The sequence below is a fragment of the Meles meles genome, chromosome 20 (assembly GCF_922984935.1).
Source record: "Meles meles chromosome 20, mMelMel3.1 paternal haplotype, whole genome shotgun sequence".
NCBI lineage: Eukaryota > Metazoa > Chordata > Mammalia > Carnivora > Mustelidae > Meles > Meles meles.
In genome coordinates this window covers 17,444,284-17,467,992 of record NC_060085.1, presented here as the reverse complement: position 1 = coordinate 17,467,992, position 23,709 = coordinate 17,444,284, and the positions used below count along the sequence as shown (strand labels likewise).

The following is a 23,709-nucleotide window of genomic DNA, read 5'->3' as shown; positions in this document are numbered from 1 at the left end:
CTGGATGTCTCGTTGGCTACTGCATTCCCAGACCTCTGAACAGTGCCATGCACGTAAGTAGGTGTACAGCGGACCCTTGGATACAGCGTAGGTTATAAACATACAGCCTCAGTTCGTAGACTTGCCGCAAAATCAAACACGGAATCAGTCACATAAACATCCCTCTCCCTTTCAAGGCCCCAAAAGGCATATTATGGAATATGTTTATATAAAGTCTTCATACAGTAATGAGGAAGGTATTTCCACGAAGAGCGTCCATTAGTAAGTGACTTTACATGTCAGGACAATGTTAAGTAAGTGTCTGAATGACATGATTTCAGCAGTTATGGTATTGCCTCCTGCCCCTACAATTCATCTAGGGCAGACCATCTCAGTCTTGGCAGCACTGACATTTGGGGCCTGGAACTGCCTGCTAGGGAAGGCTGTCTTGGACACTGAAAGGCAGTTAGATGGGATAACTTTTGCGCTTGCCCTCTTTGGGCTTCAATTTTCTCAACCATCCAATAACCACGATTTTGCCATTTTCTGAATCTGTGTTGTCCCATATAACAGCTACGAGTCACACGTGGCAATTCCAAATTATGCTAAAGTTAATTAAAATTAAGTAAAATCAGTTCCTTAATCCCACTAGTTAAAATTCAAGTGTTCAGTAGCTACATATAGCTACATATGGTGGTCACCATTCTGGAGAGTAAAAATACGACATTCCCATCAGTGCCAGAAGTTCTAATGGCCAACACTGTTCGAGACTGCTGGGGAGAATACAGAATAAAGACCCTTGTTTGGAAAACCATTTTGTCAGCTGTAACGCTTAGCACAGAAAAGGACAAAGGATAACATTTCACCACCCTTGTACCCAGTCCTTGTTATAAAAAAATATCTTGGTGCTAGTTCCTATTAAATGTGTCGCTCTAACAGTGCTATGGCCCACCATGGGCCCACCAATGGCACCATGCACGGGGCTGAAGCTGCGCCTGGGAACCTGAAGACCGAGAGACCCATTGGAGAAATTGAGTACCTGGGGTCCATTCCTTGCATTACAATCTCATCCTGCTTGCACTCCATCATGTCATTTGTAAACATAGCGTGGAAGTACGGGATAGAGGCTGCTAGGACGATCCGGTGGGCACTGAATTTGTGGTCTCCAATCTGTGGGCAAAGGGAAATACAAAGAGAGATGCTAAGGAATGCAAATACAAAACCCGACCGGCCCCTTCCCTGGCTTAAGGTTCTGCCTGTTGCAATGGCACCAGCGGCATCCCGGTACATGACAGCTGAGCTTATCAGTTCCACATACTCGGCGGCAGGGGAAGAATGTAAACAACACAGTTTCATGGGCATTAAAATGGTTTTTTAAAAAAATGGAAGCCCAAATGCTTCCAGTGCTAGTTTTTACTTATATGCAGTCTCACTGCCCTGTTCCTGACTCCCCACCAACTCAGAGACCTGACGTCTCTAACACGTGATCCCGATCCCAGTTTTATTAAAGGCCGATGGAGGAGACAAACTGTCCAAGAACCCGGGAACTCCTGACAGTAGGCTCCTCCAGAAGAGTAAATACACAGTGACAGGAAGAGATAAGAAGAAACAAGACTTGAATAGGGGCACTGAAGGACAGAGCGGGCATGGTGGGCACAAGTGTTGGGGGGCCCGGGGGCAACAACCGGGCTGTGGGCTGCTACAAGGGGGCCAGAGTTCCTCTTAGGAAAATGGCCCCAGCAGCAAGCAGCTCAAATGACTGGTACTACTGGTGCCCCGCACAGTCCACAGGTCTCCGGCCACACGGGAACAGAGGGAGACTCCCTCCAACTTGTATCGAACCCTCCCAACAGACACATCCTTAGCCTGGGGAGTCCCATAATGTGCTTTCCAACTATCTGCCAAAAGGCTTTGCCATTTATAGCTTCCAGCCACGTGAACATTTCCACTTAAGAACTTTCTAGTCTTCAGAAAGAACAAAACAGTCTCTCTCCACCCTACAGATTCCACATTAGTGAAATGCCAGAGCATCTCACTACCTGATGCTCTTCTCAGTCACATTTACGCAAGGATTCTAGTCAGGCCCTGTCACTAAGGTCTCGTTTTCATCGCTTTCCGTTTATTATCTGTAAGCTGTCCTTCAAGATCACACAATCTTTCAAATACCAAAGGATCGATGAAGACTGACTCAGATTCGATGAGTTCCTCACAAAATCCATGAGTGGCTCGTCTGCTGGTGTTGGGGACATGAAATGGCTGTGTGCTTTGGAGGTTTTTATAATTAAAAAAAAAAATTACAGTAAAACACAGAACTATTTCTTAAAGTTGTTCTACAAAGTTTTTAAAACCAGCAGTTTCCCTGATTCCTGCTCTCAGGGGCCACCTCTTTCTTCTGGTATATATCTCCACCTTTCTTTCTTTCCTCTTTTTTTTCTTTTTTAATAAGATTTATTTATTTCTTTGAGAGAGAGCGTGAGCATGAGTAAGCAGGGGGAGGAAGGCAAAGGGGCAGAGGGAGAGAATCCTCAAGCTGACTCCCTGCGGCGGGTGGAGCTTCATCCCATGACTCTGAGATCATGACTTGAGCCAAAATCAAGAGCTGGATGCTTAATCGACTGGGCCACCCGTGCATCCCCATCTCCACCTTTCTAAGCAATGTGCCTAGAATAGTAGTTCTTGAATTTTCACTTCTAGTTATTACTTGTGGTAGCATGTCTCCAAAGAGCCCCGAATGATCCCTGCCTCCTGGCACTCACCCCATTGGGCGATCCCCTCGCACACTGTCTCGGGGTTGGTCAGTGCGGCCAACAGAATACACAGAAGCAATGGTGTCACTTGAATGTTTTTTGTTACATTCGTGGCTGGGTCATAAAAGGCACTGCATGGGGCGCCTGGGTGGCTCAGTTGGTTTAGCATCTGCCTTCGGCTCAGGTCATGATCCCAGGGTCCTGGGACTGGGCCCCACATCAGGATCCCTGCTCAGTGGGAAGCCTGCTTCTCCCTCTGACTCTTCCCTCTGCTTGTGTTCTCTTGGTCTCTGTTTCAAACTCTCTCAAATAAGTAAATAAAATCTTTAAAATAAGTAAATAAATACACAGGCACTGCACATTTCTTTTACTGTCTCTCCCAGATCACTCGTTCTTGGGGGGAACCAGATAACAACATATCCTGAGGAGAGCTGTGTGAAAAGGAACTGAGGCTTCTTCCTACCGCTATCTGAGTGAGCCTAGAAGAGGCCCCTCCAGCTCCAGTCAACCCTTCTGATGAATGTAGCCCAAGGTGGCACTCGGACTGCAAGCTACTTCTGAAATCCGAAGCTATGAGATAATAAATATTTATTATTTTAAGTCACTAAGTTTTGGGGTAATTTTTAGTTAGACAGCAAAAGGTAACTATTATATTAGCTACTTAATTTCTGTGATGGAAGATCAGGATTTTGTTCCAACATTCTCTTCACATAAAACTCCACTTACTCCCTCTGTCTTTCCAATATAATTATGTCCACATTTGGTTAAATTAAGGGTTGCATTATTAGCTCTATGTGAATATTATCTGTAGCCAAGCCATGATGTATGCTATGATTATATTTCTTTTCTTGTATAATTTTTTCCTCTGGAGACAAAAATGAAGTGTAAAACTCCTTTTAATATGTTTAATTGGGTACCCTAGCAGTATGTTCCTGGTTGTCCTGGAGTCATCCCTACCAGAATTCTGTCCTTATAGGAATCCCTTTCACCTCACCTACCTACACTGGCACCCATTTCCTGAAGCCCATTGAGTCCTCCTCCTGATTTATTCCCTGTTCTAATGAAAAGCATATTCTAGCAGAGCTGCCTAAGAGAGCATATCCTACAAACTGTTTTTACTCACAGCACTCTGACACCAAACATGTGGGGCTCCCCCCACACACAGACACAAACCAATTTTCCAACTCTCCAGACACCAACTGGTATCCTTATAATTCGAATCTGGCATGAACTACTTGGAGTTAGGGCAGGTTAAGGGCTCAGTCCCACAAGACCGCCCCTGCTTCAGACACCAACTGCAAGCCGGAGCCACTTGTACTAGCGAGCAATCAGCTATAAAGTTGGGGTAAGGGTGGGGATAAGAGTGTTCCCCACAACTCCCTCCTCAGGTGTGATAATTTGGTAAAATGGCTCAATGAACTTCAGGGAAAACAGTTTACTTACTGTTACTGGTTTATCACAAAGGATACAAAAGAACAGGCAGCTGAAGAGGTACAGAGGACAGGGTCTAGAAGGGTCTGAAGCACAAGATCTTCTGTCCCTGTGGAACTGAGGTGTGAGGTGTGCCACCCTCCCCGCACGTGGCTATGTTCACCAACCTGGAAGCTCCCCAGAGGTCAAAGGGTGGGACTGGAAGTTCCAACCCTCTAATCACATTGGTTGCCCCCTCTGGCAACCAGCCTTATCCTGAAGTTTTCCAGGGGTCCACAGAGAGACACCTTATTAGCATAAGCTCAGGTGTGGTTGAAAGAGGTTTGTTATGAAAAACAAAGGACACACCTCTCACTCAGGAAATTCCAAGGGTTTTAGAAGCTCTTGTATCAGGAACTGGGAACAAAGGCCAAATATTATAATAAAAGATGTTCTTATCACCCCTACCACTCAGGAAATTCCAAGGGTTTTAGAAGCTCTGTGCCAGGAACCAGGAAAAAAAAACAAATACATATTTTTTTTTTCCCCTCAAAGAACTGTTTTGTGCTTTTTGTTTGTTTGTTTGTTTTAGATTTTATTTATTTGAGAGAGAGAGAGAGGTGCATGCACTACAAGCAGGGGGTAGGGGCAGAGGCAGAGGGCGAGCAGGCTCCCCGCTGAGCAGGGGATCACAACCTGAGCCAAAGGCAGTAGTTTACCTGTATGAGCCACCCGGGTGTCCTCCAAACACACATTCTTACTGTACCACACAATCATAAGGCATATGCACAATATGTCTGAAAATGTCTTTGTTAGCCTTCAACCTGGATGATAGTTTAGCTGGCTATAAAATTCTAAGTTGGGGGATATTTTTTTATATCAGAATTCTGAAGGCATTACTCCACTGTCTTCTACTTTGTTGCTTTTGAGCAATTTAATGCCGTTTTGAACACTAACACTTAGTATGTGACTGTTCTCTCTAGAAGTTTCTAGTGCTTTCTCTTTATCTTCAGAGTTCTGAATTCTCACAGGGTAATACCTTGGTGTCCTTTCATTCATTGTGCTGTCTCAATCTATAGACTTTATTTTAGTTCTGGGAATACTTTTCCATCCTATTTCTTTGATAATTTCCTCCTATTGTCTATTTTTTCTCTTCTGAAATTTCCATGAGTCAGGTGTTAAACCTCTTGGAACAATCTTGCATTTTTTCACCTGTTCCCCATTTCCCACCTCTTTCATTGGGTCTATCTCCTGGGATTCTTCAACTTTATCTTTCAATAATTCTGTGTTGTAGCTTTTTATAAGGCTATGGTATTTTTAATTTCCAAGAGGTCTTTCTTGTTTTTTGAAAGTGTCCCACCCCCACTTTTTATTGTAAGACTTATTCCTCTTTCATGAATGCTATATTTTCTCTAACCTCTCTCAAGATAATACTTTTTTTCTTTTTCTCTTCCTCCTCCTTGGTTTTACGTTCCTCTGAGTTCCTTTTCCCAAGTTTCCTGAGTTCCTGAGTTTCCTCCCCCCCCCATTTGTTTTTGTCAAGATATTATAGTTAATTTTTTCATCTTTTTCTCCTTCTCCCTGCTTTTACTGTTTCCCCTGAGTTCTTTTTCCCCATTTGTTTTAGTCTCTGTCTTTTATTCTAGTGGCTTGCTTTAAATGCCTTGTGACACTTGGCTATCTGTTCATATTTTCAGAAGTTGAAAGTTTTTGAGGGGGTGGCTAGGCTCATCAACTTGTGGCCTTCACATCAGGGGATCAAGCAAGAACCTGCCATTTTACTGAGGACTGCTAAAAGCAGTATCTTTGGGACTTTTTCTCTGGGGCAAACTTATCAGACACAGATCTTCCAATCTCTTGCATGGGAGTGCCTGCCTGTAGGTATTCTGGAAACTGGGTGAGAGAGGGGGATGGTCCTACCATTCACTATTTAGACTTTGCCTTAAAGCCCTTAAGTTTTGCTCCATAGTCTATCTCCTCTCTTCTATGCTTGGTATGCCCTCGGTTCAATACGGAAGACTAAAACTCCTGTCTCCTGTCAAAGTGGGGGAGGAGCTGTAGGCAACTAATTGCTTTTCACACAGGCTTTCAACTAATCTTCCTGTTTTCAGTATTTTGCTTCTCCAATTTTGGAGTTATTCCAGGGTTCTGCATTACAAATCCTTTTTCTTCTTTATTTCTCCCCCAGCAGGCACTTTCAGTTCCTCTGGCCCTCAAAGTTCATCACACTTCAGACTTTCTGGCTTCAACATTCCATTGATCTATCATTTGCTGACATCTCCTCTCCCTCTTACTATCATTTTAATGGCACAGGGCTTAAAATGTGCGTTTCATTAGTTGTGTTAAATTTACATGCATTTATTTTTCATCTGGAAAGGAGAAGACAAAAGAACAAACTGTGCATGCATAAACTAGGTAACCTGGTTTCCCCAAAAATCTCAACTAAAGAGAAGGCAGACCTATCTTGGGATATGCTAGCCAGATTACAACTGGATTCTGCGTTCTGTTAAAGGGAAGAACAAATTTGTCTTTATCTACAAGAGGGAGACCAAGGTAGGAAAAGGTCTAGAAGCTACGTCTAAGAGGAATGGTTAAGGACAGCTCATTTGTAAAACATAATGGGGGAGGGGGATACAGCAGCTGTCCTCAAACCCCAGAAGGGTCATCACATGGATGAGGGCAGATCTAGATGTAATAGGGGGGGCAGATTTGAGTTTATTATAAAGAGTAAGAACCTGTCATCTAAGAATGTTTAAGGACGTCCTTCACCAGTTCCAAAACTATTAAGGGGCATCCTAGGATACCACATTTTTGTGAAAAGTTAAAAAAAAACAAACACAAATACTGGGGCACCTGGGTGGCTCAGTGGGTTAAAGCCTCTGCCTTCTGCTCGGGTCATGTTCCCAGGGTCCTGGGATTGAGCCCCGCCTTGGGTTCTCTGCTCAGCAGGGAGCCTGCTTCCTCCTCTCTCTCTCTGCCTGCCTCTCTGCCTACTTGTGATCTCTGTCAAATAAACAAATAAAATTAAAAAATAAAATAAAATAAAAAAATTTTAAAAACCCAAATACTCTCATTTATAATCTCAGTTTAAAAAGTCACTCAAAAAAGATGATCATTTATTGAGTTCCTTTCTGCTAAGTACCCATTATGCATTCTTTTCTCATTTTAGTCCTCATGGCAACCTTCTACATTAAGTAGCTGCTGTGAATTTCATTTTGTAGAAGAAGAAATCAAGATTTTGAAGTTACATAACTTGCCTTTTATGTGAAAGAGAAGGATTTATGCTTGAGCTGTTTACTAGTGAAGCTTGAGAGGGATCCAGTAAATAACACGCCTCCTCCCAGCTCGTTCTCAGCCAACTGGGAAATTTTTGAAATAATAAAAAACCTACACATGATAAAAATTATACAGAATTAAATACACACATATACACCAGTGAATAAAAGTAAAGCTGGGGAAATCTGAGTAAGAGTGGTGGATTAAATCAGTATCAATACCCTGGTTGTGATGTTGTACTACAGTTTTGTAAGCTATTACCATGGGGGAACCTGGGCAAAGGGTACCCAGGTTCTCACTGCTATTATCTCAAATAACTACATGTGAATCTACAAATTATCTCCAAGTAAAAAGTTCACTTAAAAAAGGGACGGGGCCCCTAGGTGGCACAGTTGGTTGAGCATCTGACTCTTGATTTCGGCCCAGGTAGCAATTTCAGGATTGTGAGATTAAGCCCCATAATCAAAGCAGAGTCTGCTTTGAGATTCTCTCTCTCTCTCTCTCAAAAGAAAGAAATAAATAATTAAATCTTAAAAAAACACAGAAAAATAAAAAATAAACTAAAAAGGGGACCAAGCAAATGGGAAATAAAAACATTCTTTTATTACTGATTAAATACTGTAAATTATGGTCTACAATAGGAGGACACATGTGTTCCCTGTTTTAACATCTTGAATTACACAGGCCCCTGCAAAGGCCACTTTCTCCACTAATAGATCTGCAATTATACTGTTACCTCAAATCTCCTCACTTCTCCATTCCTAAGGTGGCAAAGAAATGTGAAATGGTCCAACAGGATTTACAGAAAAATAATTAGTGAGCAACATATAATCAGTTGCTCAGAAAGGGCAATACTACTTGGAACACATCCCTACCTTTAATCACATTCTGCTATGTCCACCCTCAGACAATGCTTGTTATAAAAGTATTACCCTTAGAATGGAATCAGAGTGTACATTTAAAGTATTGGAGGGATGCCTTGGTGGCTCAGTTGGTTGAGCCACTGCCTTCGGTTCAGGTCATGATCCCGGGGTCCTGGGATCGAGTCCCGCATCAGGCTCCTTGCTTGGCAGGGAGCCTGCTTCTCTCTCTGCCTCTGTCTGCCACTCTGCCTGCTTGTGTGCTCTCTCCCTTTCTCTCTCGTTCTCTGAAAAATAAATAAAATCTTAAGAAAAAAAAGTATTGGAAAGAGTCAGGTACCAAGACCAAGCTAGGGCAGAAGGAAAGACGTGAATCTGGCATAATGAAACACTTTGAGCTAAACGAGTTCAACTCATGACCACATACGGAAGCTGCCTGGGCTGGACCAGGGTATCAGGTCTCTGTGCACACGGCAGACACCTGGTGCCCGTGCTCACACTGCCACTTTGTAAGCGTGTGTATCAGCACCAGCCACTTAACCACTGTGGGACGATATGCAATGACTAGCCTCTACAAAGCAAATTAGGGGCAATCACAGGACTTCCTGGGTACATAAACACCTCCAAATCTGCTTCCAAGGGGAAAAACAAACAAACAAACAAACAATTCCAGCCAAGAGCCCAAACAGCCTCCACTAAAACTGCAGCAAAGACTCAGTACTCATGCCACTTGGATTCTACAAAGAGTGGATGCAGAACCTCTTCCTAAGCAGGGGCTCTGCACAGTAGGGTCTGAAGAGGAGACTGAAGCATTCCTGCTCACCTATAGGACTCCTCCTTATATTTTTTTAATTATGAAGCCCCTGGGGGCGCCTGAGTGGCTCAGTGGGTTAAAGCCTCTGTCTTCGGCTCAGGTCATGATCTCAGCGTCCTGGGATCGAGCCCTGCATCGGGCTCTCTGCTCGGCGGGAAGCCTGCTTCTCTCTCTCTCTCTGCCTGCCTCTCTGCCTACTTGTGATCTCTGTCTGTCAGATAAATAAATAAATCTTAAAAAAAAAAAGTGGGTAGCTTAAATCCACATGTGCTTCAACTCCTCTATACTTGCTTTTAAAAATCACAGAACACACTATTCCTTCGATAAATGTTAAAAATCAAAGTGGCCTCCATGATGCAAGGATAGATATGAAAAGGAAAGTGATGTGATGTGAAGCTGGAAAAGTAAATACGGTACTCAAGAACTCTACATTTTGCTTTAAGAGTATTAGGAAACCAGGCAAGAGTACTAAGGAAGGGTCTCCAAAGCAACAGGGCCACTCTGCAGGGAGAGCATGAACTGGGAGTTGCCATTCACTTAGGTCACAAATGACAGAGAAGGGCTAGCTTGGGGGTAGAAGATCGAGTCAAGTTTTGGACAAGATGCCACCATGCCCCTGGGAGGCATCCAAGCAGAGATACTGTGTAGGAAGTGGATGGGTACGTCGGGCACACAGAGAGATGGGAGACTAGGCTCAAATGACACCTTTGGGAGTCGTCAGGTTGAGACCAGAAGAGGTCACTGAGGGAGAGAGCTCAGAGCCCGAAGAGGGTTTAAGAGGAACTCTAACATTTAAAGCTCATCTAGAAGAAGATGTCATGGCAAGGCAGCAGAAGGAAAGTACAGAAAGGAAGAGAAGCAAGGGGACGCCTGGAGGAAGAGAAGGACGTGGGAGCTGGGGTGGTACAGACTGCCACCAGACAGGCGGTGTGGTGCACATGGAAGCTAGAAGCCCCATACCAGCAGGTCACCTCATACAGGTCTCTTCTGTCCTTGGTTTCCCAACTTATGAGGTCATTCCTATTCCTCTGACTTCTCAGGAGTTTTTAAGAAGATCAAATATAAAGGAGTATGAAAATGGTTGCTATGAATGTCATCTGACCTAATCACCACGGTCATCCCAAATTCCTGAAGTTCCAGCGGGAAAAAGGTGTGCAGACCTGTGCAGACCATGCTGATGTTGCTGCCAATCCTGGGTCCTGTTTGGAGGGATGGATCTGTGCTGATTTGTCCCAGCTGGGCCACCAATGGGATAGGACTCAAGGGCACATTTACAAACCTGACGGAGGTGCTCTACAATGGGACACAGATGAATAAATAACCAGCCGCACGGACTCTGGAGAAGATTGAAGCTACTTAGCTTTTCCTGAGCGGGGCCTCCTAATTGCAATGCTGGGCTTATTAAATTAAGTGATATATGATACACATGCAAATACCCTAGCACGTGTCAGGTGCTTAGCAGAAATTTAACAAAAATATTGTTTCGCACCCAGCTGAGAGCCACAGCCCTATTTAGCCTCCTATGAGACTAAGATATAAATAACCGAAATCCTCACGAGTTCAGTCAGATTCATAGAGATTAAAACTAGGTAGGAGTATTACTAATGGTGGTATAGCAAGGAGTATAGTAAAAAAAAATTAGAGATTCTCAAAAGAAGCACTATAAATACTGGTAAATGCTGCTGTGATCAACCAGGCTATCAGACAGTATTAGAAAGCACTGCATTAAAGGTCAAAATACATGCCCATCTCTCTTATCTGCTCATCTCAGGGGAGACAGAGACCACAAGCTATATGGCACAGACGTATCGCACCAGCTTCCGGCCAGCTGTTCTTTCTGTAATCATCCAGGCAAGCCTTTTCCCTTTACCCCTGAGCCTCCGTTTCTTCATAAGGGGCTCTAACTGGATCAGGTTTCTCAACAAGTAGTCATTGTATTAATAACAGTAGTCTAACATGGATTTGGTAAAGTTTTTCCTTTTGATCATGATGGCATCTACATACATACAAAAAGTAATTATACACACATCTTAAAGGCATCATTTCTCTGGCCAACAGACTGGAGTACGTGTGGATATGAGGGCCCCTGGCAATAACTCTGCCCTGGGGCACAGAAACCTCTGTACCAGAGGTTCTCCAAGGGCCCTCCTGGTTAGTTGAGTCTGAGACTATAAGCAAAAGGAACCAGGAATCCTGAGCACCTCTTTGTCCACCTAAGTTTTGACTTGCACACGCATGCACACCTAGCTTCCATGTTCTTCCCTGAAAAGACAGGGAAATTTCCATTCACAGCCCTGGTTTGGCGGTATCGTTAGATCAGCAAGGATAGTGTAGCATGACACCACAAATTCTGTTCCCTATCAACAGGCAGCTGGGACTCAAGATTCAACCAGCTGCTTATTCAAGCAGGAAAAGCAGCAGGGCAAAATCTGAGTTGGGAGTAATCTGAGACAGGTGTTCCCAAAGAAAGCAAAAGATACGCCCAGAATAGATTTCCATTTGATGGAAAACATTTTGATACTATTGATCCTACATTCAAGCATCTCACAATAAACATAAATAAAACACTAAGTGAACAGTTAAGTGCCCAGCCTGTACAGACAGATTACCCATGGGATAAGTGGGATTTAAGACTAAGCTTTCAGACAGTCACAAGAGATGCTGAAAGTGCATAATGGTAATCCATAATTTTACTGAGACACAAATTTGAATCATAAAGGCTATGAAGCTGGTGTGTGTGAGAATGTGTCTATGAAATGGACAGGTAGCAGGGATGGATTAATCTCTAAAATTCCTTTAGCCTTGAAAATCATTAATTATAAATCTTTTAAGACAGACAGCATATCATTGTAGATGAGAATAAGTACTCTGGGGGCACCTGGGTGGCTCAGTCAGTTAAGTGTCTGCTTTGGTTCAGGTGATGATCCCAGCATTCTGGGATCAAGCCTTATATCGGGCTCCCTGCTTCTCCCTCTGCCTGCCACTCCCCCTGCTTATGTTCTCTCTCTGTCAAATAAACAAATAAAATCTTAAAACAAAGAGCAAGTACCTTGGAGCTAGATGACCTGGGTTCAAATTTAGATTCTGCTCTTTGCTAGCTGTGTGACTACGGGCCACTTAGTCAACCTCTCTGTGCCTCAATTCACACAACCACAAAATGGGGTTAAACAGTACCTCTGTCATGGGGTTATTGTGAAGATTAAGTTAGCTAACATCTGTAAGGCATTTAAAACAGTGCACAGCAATATTGAGTGCGATAAAACTGTTTATTAAATAAATAAAATGTCCTCAAATTTAAAACTATAGAAGTTACTTTTAAGACTTTTAGAAAAGGGGTTGGCAAACTACAGTCTACCTGCCCAAATGCAGCCTACCTCTTGTTTTGGTTTTTTGGTTTGTTTTTTTTTTTTAAGATTTTATTTATTTATTTGACAGAGAGAGACACAGCAAGAGAGGGAACACAAGCAGGGTGAGTGGGAGAGAGAGAATCAGGCTTCCTGCTGAGCAAGGAGCTTGATGTGGGGCTTGATCCCAGGACCCTGGGATCATGACCTGAACCAAAGGCAGACGCTTAACGACTGGGCCACCCAAGTGCCCCCCTACCTCTTGTTTTTGTGTGGCATGAGCTAAGTGTTGTTTTCAATTTTTGTATATGTTTTTTGGGGAAAAAAAGTCAAAAGAAGACTAATACTTCATGACATGTAAAAATCATGAAATCCAAATTTCAGTGTCTACATACAAAATTTTATTGGAACACAAACATGTCCCTGCCATGGCAAATTTGAGAAGCTGTGACAGTGATCGGTGGCCTGCCACACCAAAAATATTTACTATCTGCCTCTTCATGGAAAGAGTTTGCTGACCTCTGCTCTAGAGTCACAGGAAACACATATTACGAAAAGGATGTAAATACATTCTCTAGAAAGAAGATGCTGATCACTTATTTAAGACACCCCCCCCCCAATCACACCTGATCTGCTGCTATTCACAACTCCTCTTGCTGAACTAGTATGAACTGTGGACTCCACCACGGAGATAAAGTGTCTTATACAAAATACTCCTTTTAAAAAGGAAATGAGCTAAGCCTGAAATAGAGCCACTCACACTGGAGCCATTAATGGCCTGTAGGAGCCTGCCCTCTACCAATGTGTCTTTTTTTTTTGAACTTCAGTTTCTTAACCATAGTTACACAATTATTCTCTTTCTGCCCCCACCCCTACCCCCAGGGAGTTTCAATGCTAATGAGGCTCAGCAATAAAGCAGCCTTGTCCATCAGAAATGTAAGAGGTGAACTGCGTGGAGATGCCTGGAAGCATCCGCTTTCCTACCTCAGGTGTCAACCATCGCCCCACCTTACTGAGCAAGCGCCAAGCACAAAGCCAGCTCAAGCCAGCACTCCACCCCGCAAACAAAATCTGACTCAGACATTTAGCCGAGTAGGGCTATTCCCTGTTGCAGATGTCAAGCCTCGGTCACAAGCACCGTATTTTTCTGTTCTCACCCACTCTGGTGGACTTCAGACTCCCTGAGGGGATTAAGGGTTTTGTACACCCCTTACATAGCTCAGTAAATAGTCACGGAAATTAAAATACCAACTCTATCCTCAATAGCAGCCCAGAAAGTCAACAATTCCCTGTGAAAATAAATTAACCCTGGAGAAGAATGGCAGTTTCACCGGAGGTTATGTAAAGATGGACAGCACGATCTCTTGGTTAAATTTAGAAAAGCATAATGAAGATTAAGCGGGAGGGGCCTTAGGACTTTCTACCCGTGTCCTTCAAATTTTTCTTACATATATAAATAGATACAGTAAATCTTCCAATAACACTTGAGGGCTACTATTATAATCTATTACTATCACTTGCCATTAACCAGATAGATCTCTCTAAATTGCTATGTAATATAGGTAAAGCTATTAACTATATTATAACAATGTATAATACATTAACTACCAATTACCTATAATATAATGATGATGATCCATTACTGAACTATTTTAGGTTACTTGAAGGTTAATAGAAAACACTGGTGGTTCAACACATGCCACTAAAAATCTTCCAAAAACACGACTAGCTTTAGACTCCATCTCATGTCAGCTCTGTCTAGTGCTCCTTACCTCCTGGGATCGTCCATCTTCCTTCCAACCACACTACATAACACATGATCTAAGCCCTACCAATGAGGCATTTCCTCAAGACTTTTTAAATGAGAAAGAAGAGGGACAATCCCCCAGGATAGCAAGGAGCCATCAGGTACTCACCACGCCTATGTATGAAAAACCAGTCTGCAGGGAGAGGAGGATGTTGTCCACAGAGGGAAAGTGTCTTGGCAGCATTTCAGTCCCTGGGCCCCCATCGACACTGTCTTTCCTGCAGTTTGATTACATGAACCAATAAATGGTTGGTCTCGCTGAGGGTAGTTCTGCTATTAGGAGCCAGAGTTCTGAGCACATGGTCCAGAGAAAGCCCTGGGGGAAACAGAAGAGGGGTATTCTCCTTCCTGGCTTTAGTAGATGGGCTACATCTAAAGGTGGCTTTAGCTCTGAACGGGCCCTTATGGTGCCTCAAGGCCCCCATTCTGCTCACCAGTCAGGGCTTAAAGGATTAGAACACTCGACACAGTAAAGAGGTCATTTCTCCTCAAACTGCTGTGCAGATTGGATGTAACTCCTATCAAGACCAAAGAAAGATTGGGGCGCCTGGGTGGCTCAGTGGTTTAAGCCGCTGCCTTCGGCTCGGGTCGTGATCTCAGGGTCCTGGGATCGAGTCCCACATCGGGCTCTCTGCTCGGCTGGGAGCCTGCTTCCCTCTCACTCTCTCTGCCTGCCTCTCTGCCTACTTGTGGTCTCTCTCTGTCAAATAAATAAATAAAATCTTTAAAAAAAAAAAAAAAGACCAAAGAGAGATTATTTTTATAGATACAGACAAGACTCTTCAGGCAAAGGAACTAAAATAGGTGGAACAATTTTGAGTAATAAAGTGCAAATGGCCAGTAAGCACATGAAAAGATGTTTAACCAGTCATCAGGGAAATGCAAATCAAAACTAGAGTTAAGATACCACTTTACACAGACCATAGCTAGCTATTAGCAAAAAAACAAACCAAAACAACAGCAACAATAAAATCCAGAAAATAACAAGTGTTGGTGAAGATGCGGAGAAACTCGAAGCCTTGGGCACTGCTTGCACTGCTGGTGGGACTATAAAATGGTGCAGCCACTGCAGAAAAGTTGGAGAACACAGAATAATCATATGACACAGCAATTCTGCTCCTAGGTATATAACCAAAAGAACTGAAAGCAGAGTCCTGAAGAGATATTTGTGTGTTCACATATTCACAGCAGTGTTATTCATAATACCTAAAAGGGGAAAAGAACCCAGGTGTCCATCAATAGATGAATGGATATACAAAATGTGTAGCCTTAAAAAAGAATGGAATCAAGCGAATGAGAAAATAAGCCACAGACAGGGAGAAAATATTTGCAAAAGACCTATCTGATAAAGGGCTGTTACTCAAAACATACAAAGAACTCTTAAAACCTAACAAGAAGACAAGTGAATTTTAAAAATAGGCAAAAGCCTAATAGATACCTCAGCAAAGAAGATACACAAATGGCAAATAAGTATATAAAAAGATGTTCCATATCATGTCATGGGGAAATGCAAATTAAAACAAGATTATCTATTCAAATGGCCAAAATCCAAAACACTGACAACATCAAATGCTGACAAAGATGTGGAGCATAGGGAACTCTCACTGATTGCTGGTGGGAATGTAAAATGGTATAGCCACTCTGGAAGACAGTTCAGCATTTTCTTAGGAAACTCAACACATTCTTACCATACAACCTAGCAATCACGCTCCCTGAGATCTTCCCAAAGGAGTTAAAAACCCATGTCCACACAAAAACCTGCACATGAATGTTTACAGCAGCTGTATCCATAATTGCCAAAAGTTAAAAGCAACCAAGATGTCCCTTGGGAGCTGAATGGGTAAATGAGCTGTGGCCAACCCAGACAATGGAGCATCAAAAAGCACAAAAAGAAATGAGCTATCAAGCTATGAAAAGACATGGAGGAACTTTAAACGTATATTACTAAGTGAAAGAAACTAATCTGAAAAGGCTACATACTGCATGATTCCAACATCTGGGACAACGGAAAGATCAGCAGTTGCCAGGGGTTGTTGGGAGGGAGGGATGAATAGGGAGAAGAACAGATGAATTTTAAGGCAGTGAAACTATTCTGTATATTACAATAATGCTGCTTACATGTCATTATACAGGTCAAAAACCACAGAACATATGACACTAAGAGTGAACCCTAATGAAAACTAGGTTTTGGGTGATAATGATGTGTTCATCTGAGTTTGATTATAACAAACGTACCACACTGGTGCAGGAATTGTTAGTAGGGGAGTGCTGTGTGTGCTGTGGGGTTAGGGGCTTTATGGGAAATCGCTGCATCTTCCGCTCAACTTTACTATGAACCTAAAACTACTCTAAAAAACAAAGGCTTTCTTTCTTTTTTTTAAAAAAAGAGTTTATTTATTTATTTGTCAGAGAGAGAGAAAAGAAGCAGGGAGAGCTGCGGGCAGAGCAGGCAGAGGGAAAAACAGGCTCCCTGCTGAGCAAGGAGCCTGATGCAGGACTGGATCCCAGGACCCTGGGATCATGACCTGAGCCAAAGGCAGCAGCTTAACCACTGAGCCACCTAGGTGTCCCAGAGGCTTTTTTTTCTTTTAATTTCAGGAAACTCTACCCCCAACATGGTACTTGAACTCACGACCCCAAGATCAAGAGTCCCATGCTCTACCAAATGAGCCAGCCAGGCACTCTAGGCGTTTTTTTTTTTTTTTTTTTTTTTTAAAGGAATGAAATTCTGGGGTGCCTGGGTGGCTCAGTGGGTTAAAGCCTCTGCCTTCGGCTCAGGTCATGATCTCAGGGTCCTGGGATCGAGCCCCGCATTGGGCTCTCTGCTCAGCAGGGAGCCTGTTTCCCTTCCTCTCTCTCTGCCTGCCTCTCTGCCTGCTTGTGATCTCTCTCTGTCAAATAAATAAATAAAATCTTTAAAAAAATAAATAAATAAAGGAATGAAATTCTAATACATACTAAAATGTGGATGAACCTTGAAAAAATACTAAGCGAAATCAACCAGACACAAAAGACCAATACTGTAGGATTCTACTTATAGGAAGGGTCTAGGAGAGGCAAAATCAGAGATAGAAAAGAGATTACAAGGGGCCAGGAGAAGGGGTGATGGAGACTTATTGCTCAATGGTTATAAGGCTCTGCTTTGGGTGATGAAAATGTTTTGTAATAGACTGTGGGTGATGGTTACATAACATTGCAAATGCATTTAATTGAGTCAGGGAAACTAAAGGACTCCATAAAAATCTGCTTTTCGCTCCTTTTTCTGCTTCTATTCTTGCTAGTACCTGCACCCCCACCCCACTTTACACATGCTGCATAATGCAAATAGTTTATGTCCTCCATGTAAGTAAGGGACAAGGAACCAATGATTTCTTTAGAACAGATAACATTTAAGGAAGGACCAGGTGAGAATGACCGGAAGCCATCATGTGCACATTTCAGATCACCTTGGCTCTGGACATCTAGACGCCCAGGCCCTATGGCTCCAAGGAACAGCATCTGAGCCCTCATCCTTGTTCCAACCAGTTCCTAGATGCCTGAGGGGACACATACACCAGACCACCTTCTTCAATAAAAACTCCCAGACCCCATACAAAGACGAGTCTCCCAGACACTCTATGTGTACCTGCACTTGCTCCATACCTGCAATAAATTCCGCTTTTCCTCCTGCTGGCTTGCATTGGATTTCCATCCATCCTCTGGGTCCCTGGACCCAGCTTGCTGCCATCATAATGACAACCGAATTATATACACTTAAAAATGATTTAAAAGGTAAAATAGTAATAATATTATACATTTATATTATATATATAATTATATACATTATATTATTATATATTAATGTATTATTATTAAATAGTATAATGGAAGAATAAAGTGAGAGTAATCAGTCTCCCCATTTCAAGATTTACTACAGCCAGAATATGCAAAACTGCATGGTATTGGTGCAGGGATACAGACCTTGACCAGAGGAACAGAACCAAGAACCCAGAAGTAGCCCCACACGAGTATGGCCAACTGATTTTTGACAAAGGTACAAAAGCATCTGTACCTCAAATGGAAGAAAGGGAAGTCTTTGAGTAAATAGGACTGGAGCCACTGCATATCCACAGGCAAAAGAAAGAACTTCAACTTATGCCCGTTTATATAAAAATTAACTCAATATGGATCACAGATTTTTAAATGTAAAACTTAAAAATATAGAGTTTTTAGGGGCACCTGAGTGGTTCAGTAGGTTGATCTTGGCTCAAGTCATGATCTCAGGGTTGTGGAACTGGGGCCTGCCTCAGGCTCTGGGTGCTCAGTGTGGAATCTGCGGGAGGATTCTCTCCCTCTGCCCCTCTTCCACCCACACACATGCCCATGCACGCTCTTTCTCTCTCTCATAATAAATAAATCTTGGGAAAAAAATATATAGAACTTTTAGAAGAAACACTGGACAAAATCTTTAAGACCCAGGGCATGGTGAAGAGTTCTGATATGAGACCAAAACTACAGTCCATAAAGAAAGATTTGATCAATTAGACGAAATCACAATTTAAAAACTTTGCTCAGTGAAAGATCCTGTTAAGAGAATTAAAAGACAATTCACAAACTGGGAGAAATATTTGCAAACTTGCAAAATAAATAATTAAATTTTACTTTCAAATTAAATACAAGCCTGGTTTCTTTGGGTTTCAACTTTGTCTGCTGTGAAACGGGGAGAATTATATTGACCTTAAGAAAATCTTTTTTTCAAAAGAAAAAAGATTTTTTTTCAAGATTAAATGATAGAAGAGAAATGAAAAGGTCTTTTAAATTAAAAAGACACTCAGCAGGATCTCAAGAGCTCAGATCTTGGATCCTGTGCTTTCTCTGCAAGAATCTAAGGACAGGGGATCAGCAAAGAGTATGCTTTCTGAATGGCAGGAACAGGCTTCCCCAGAACTGAATGGGCAGCAGATTCCCAGTTCATCACAATGGTAAACCAGGCTACTGTAGAAATCCTCCCAATACCCACTCTGAGAGGTGTGTGATGAAATAAAAACAAAAATGAGGCGCCTGGGTGGTTCAGTGGGTTAAAGCTTCTGCCTTCAGCTCAGGTCATGATCCCAGGGCCCTGGGATCAAGCCCTGAATCAGGCTCTCTGCTCAGCAGGGAGCCTGCTTCCCTCTCTCTCTGCCTGCCTCTCTGCCTACTTGTGATCTTTGTCAAATAAATAAATAATCTTAAAAAAAAAAAAAAGAAAGAAGGGGCACCTGGGTGGCTCAGTGGGTTAAAGCCTCTGCCTTCGGCTCAGGTCATGGTCTCGGAGTCCTGGGATCGAGCCCCGCGTCGGGCTCTCTGCTCAGCAGGGAGCCTGCTTCCCTCTCTCTCTGTCTCTGCCTGCCTCTCTGCCTACTTATGACCTCCATCTGTCAAATAAATAAATAAATAATCCTTTAAAAAAATTAAAAAAAAAAGAAATAAAAACAAAAGTATTATTATTTGCAAATTATACCTGTAAATTTGTACTATTATTTGCAAACAATACTATTTAATAATAGGACCTGATACTAGTTAGTAGTGTATTTTTTTTTTTTAAGATTTTATTTATTTATTTGACAGAGAGAGATCACAAGTAGGCAGAGAGGCAGACAGAGAGAGTGAGAGGGAAGCAGGATCCCCGCTGAGCAGAGAGCCCGATGTGGGACTTGATCCCAGGACCCTGAGATCATGACCTGAGCCGAAGGCAGCAGCCTAAACCACTGAGCCACCCAGGCGCCCCATGTGTATTTTTTTTTTTAAGATTTTATTTACTTATTTGACAGAGAGAGATCACAAGTAGGCAGAGAGGCAGGCAGAGAGAGTGAGAGGGAAGCAGGCTCCCTGCCGAGCAGAGAGCCCGATGCGGGACTCGATCCCAGGACCCTGAGATCATGACCTGAGCCGAAGGTAGCGGCTTAAACCACTGAGCCACCCAGGTGCCCCAGTAGTGTATTTTTGACATATTTGCCAAATATGAGTCCATCTGGCAAAGAAAGGACTTCTATCTATAATATATAAAGAACTCTGAAAAGTCAATAGTAAACAAAGAAAAACAATCCAATGAGAAAATGGGCAAAAGACAGGATAAGACATTTCATTAAAAAGGATATCCAGATGGCAAATAACAAACACATGCAATGTTCAACAACACTATCCATTAGGGAAATGCAACTTAAAATCATAATTAGATATCACTACAGATTTAACAAAATGGCTACAACAGAAAAAACAGTAGCGACAGCAGTTGCTGGTGAGGATGTAGAACATTGTATTAATCAGGGTTCTCCCGCAAAACAGAAGTGGTATGTGTGTACACATATGGAGAGGGAGCGAGAGAAAGGAGGGAAGGAGGGACAGGGAGGCTGGTTTTAAGGAACAGGCTCACACAATTATGGGGGCTGGCAAGTCTGAAATTTATAGGGTAGGTTGACAGATGGAGATTCAGATAAGATTTGATATTGTAGTCTACAGTCTGAAATCTGCAGGGCAGGCCCCCCAAGTGGGACGATCAGACAGGGTGTCCATGTTATAATCTCAAAGAATTGTTTCTTCTTCAGGACACCTCAATTTTGGGGGGTGAGGCCTTCAACAATTATATGAGGCCCACCACATTATGGAAGGTAATCTAAAGATTTATTTATTTATTTGACAGAGATCACAAGTACGCAGAGAGGCCGGCAGAGAGAGAGAGGAGGAAGCAGGCTCCCCGCTGAGCAGAGAGCCCGATGTGGGGCTCGATCCCAGGACCCTGAGATCATGACCCGAGCCGAAGGCAGAGGCTTAACCCACTGAGCCACCCAGGCGCGCTATGGAAGGTAACCTAAATATACTAATTTAAATGTTAACCACATCTCAAAAATACCTTCACAAGCAACACCTAGACTGGTGTTTGACCAAACAACTGGGCACCAGTGCCTAGTCAACTTGATCCATAAAATTAACCATTGTATTCATACATGCTGGTAAGAATGTAAAATGGTACAGCTGTTGTGGAAACCAGTTTGGCAATGTCTGCTAAAACTAAAAATCAGGGGTGCCTGGATGACAGAGCCGGTTAAGTCTCTGACTCTTGGTTTCGGCTCAGTCAGGATCTCATGGTTGTGGGATTGAGACCTGTGTTGGGCTCTGCACTCAGCCTGGAGTCTGCTTGAGATTCTCTCTCTCCTCCTCTCCCTCTGCCCCTCCCACTCGTGCTTTCTCTCTCAAATAAATAAATAAAATCTTGAAAACAAAAACAACTAAAAATCAATTCACTGGATGACCCAGCAATTGTGCTCTTGGGCATCTATCCCAGAGAAAATGAAAACATGTCTTCATGCAAAATCCAATAAATGAATATTCATAGTAGTCTTATTTGTAGCCCCAGACTGGAAGGAACCTAAATGTTTTAAACGATTAAACAAAATGTGGTACATCCATATCCCAGCATACTAGTTGGAAACATTAAGGAAAAAACTATCAATACACTTAACAACTCTGAGAATGCTCTCAAAGGCATTCTGCTGAGTACGGAAAGCCAATCTCAAAAGGTCACATACTTTATAATTCCATTTATATAGCATTCTTGAAGTGAGAGATGGAGAACAAATTAGTGGCTGCCAGAGACAAGGGATGGAGGGTGGGAGAGGGATGGGTGTGACTATAAAGGGTCAGCACAAGGGAAATCTTCATGGTTACAGAATAGTTCTATACTGTGGAGATCATTCTGGATGTGGAGGTCACGCGTAACCTTGGCAAGTGTCAATAGTGGCGGACTGACGTAACTTAATTATCTTACTAACACACGAGTTCCACCAATGGAGCAATCTTTGTGTGTTTCCTGGGATAGTCTAGCAATGAACACATAGTATTTGTTGAATCAAATTTCTGAATGAATCAACCCAAAATATAATTGAGTCTGTCATGTCAGTCCCCATTTTGTTGGGCTCCCCACTGCTTACAAGTCAGAGTCAAATCCTAAACTGGCTTCCATCTACCCCAAGCAGTTTCATCCGCCATCATGTCTTTCTTCTCGGTTGTTGGCAATTCCCCTACATCACCCTATTTCCTCTACTTGGATTCTTATCCCTTATTTCTCTGCTCATTCATGAGGATCCAGCTCAAATGCTCCCTCTTCTGAGGGACTTCCCAGACTCCCAGCAGTCTGTTCTCCATCCTGTAGTGCCTGGCACAAGCCTCCAGCATACATTGTAGCATACATTATGTTGTCCCTAAAGAAGGTCTCCCCCTCCAGAATGTGTTTTCCCCACAGAAAGTACTTAACACAGTGCCTCATTGCAAGGGTACTTAACGAATCCTAGAACCCATTTCATCTAAGGGTTAGCTCTCAGTCTTTCATCTGAGATACAAACATATAATAAAACTTCTGATGAGTTTCACCTCTTCTTTTTAACCTTGATCTTCTGGCTCAGGACTGACTGAGCTGGTGGGAAGAAGACACTGACGCATCAAGAGGGTGACTATCCAACCTTATTTGGAAATTCGGTTAGCTGAAGAGGCTCAAGAAAAAGATGGTAAGGCTTAGGGACGACTTGAGGAGGACGGGCATCCAGGCTGACAGTGTATTCCCAACAGCAGAAGAAATAAATAAGCCACACCATGGTAGCCTTGTTCAGGTGCATTTCCAACAAGCTAGCATATAAGGAAAGTGGAGCGCCCTTTCATCTTGAATGCTGGATGGCCTGCCCACAGCCCACAACATGGGCAGAGGGAAGCTAGTCCATTCCACCAAAAGCAAAAATGATTAATCTTACAAACCCATGGGGCCGAGAACCAGACAGCAAGTATAATAAAACATACTGGGTTCAGTCTGGAGTTTTGATGGCATTTTAAAGCACACTGTGTGAAACCCTCTATTGATGGAGCTTTAGATCTCTCTGCTTTTAGGGGGCCCCACTGGGTAAGTGACTCCGGAAGGGGGGAGGGAGGAAGTGGCTGACCAGCTAGGACTAAAAAAAGACATGGGCCATGGTCTCATACCGAGCCAGTCAAGAGCCAGCTAAAACATTCAGACCTTCCTATCCTTCCCAAACCCACCCCCTGCCTCCCGCCCATGTCCAGCAAGGTAAAATGTGAGGAGAGACGGAGACAGGAGGGCAGAGTCCACAGAAACCACACATATTAGCTATACCAGCAGCATGTGATTTACAGTTGTTCCTTACCAGTCTAGACTCCACATCACGAGAATTCAAGTTCAGTCTATACTCACCCACCTCCCCAATCACACCTTCCATCTCAATCTCTTACTTGTTCAAGAAACGTCCTGTCTGTGCACTTTCACGCCTGGGCCCGAGAACAGGCTCACCCCAGCCAGGAATGCCTCCTCCCACAGTGTCTGTTTGTCAAAGTCCTATTCATCCTTCCAGGCACCAATCAGACACCATCCTCTTGGTGCAACCATCACAAATCCTGTGAACTGGAAATAACTTCCATTCCTTTGGTGTTCCCTTAGGCCTCTGGTAATAGC

General features: G+C 43.0%; 1 protein-coding gene across 3 annotated transcripts in view; it reads right to left on the bottom strand.

Annotated features, from left to right (window-relative positions):
• The window catches only part of KLHL18 (kelch like family member 18), a 54,338-nt gene that overhangs the window by 20,713 nt on the left and 9,916 nt on the right, over positions 1–23,709 (bottom strand). For all 3 annotated transcript variants that reach the window (XM_045990171.1, XM_045990172.1, XM_045990173.1), the window contains one exon: positions 1,019–1,149. In XM_045990171.1, the coding sequence (XP_045846127.1) occupies positions 1,019–1,149 (131 nt within the window). The remainder of the gene's footprint in view (positions 1–1,018; positions 1,150–23,709) is intronic.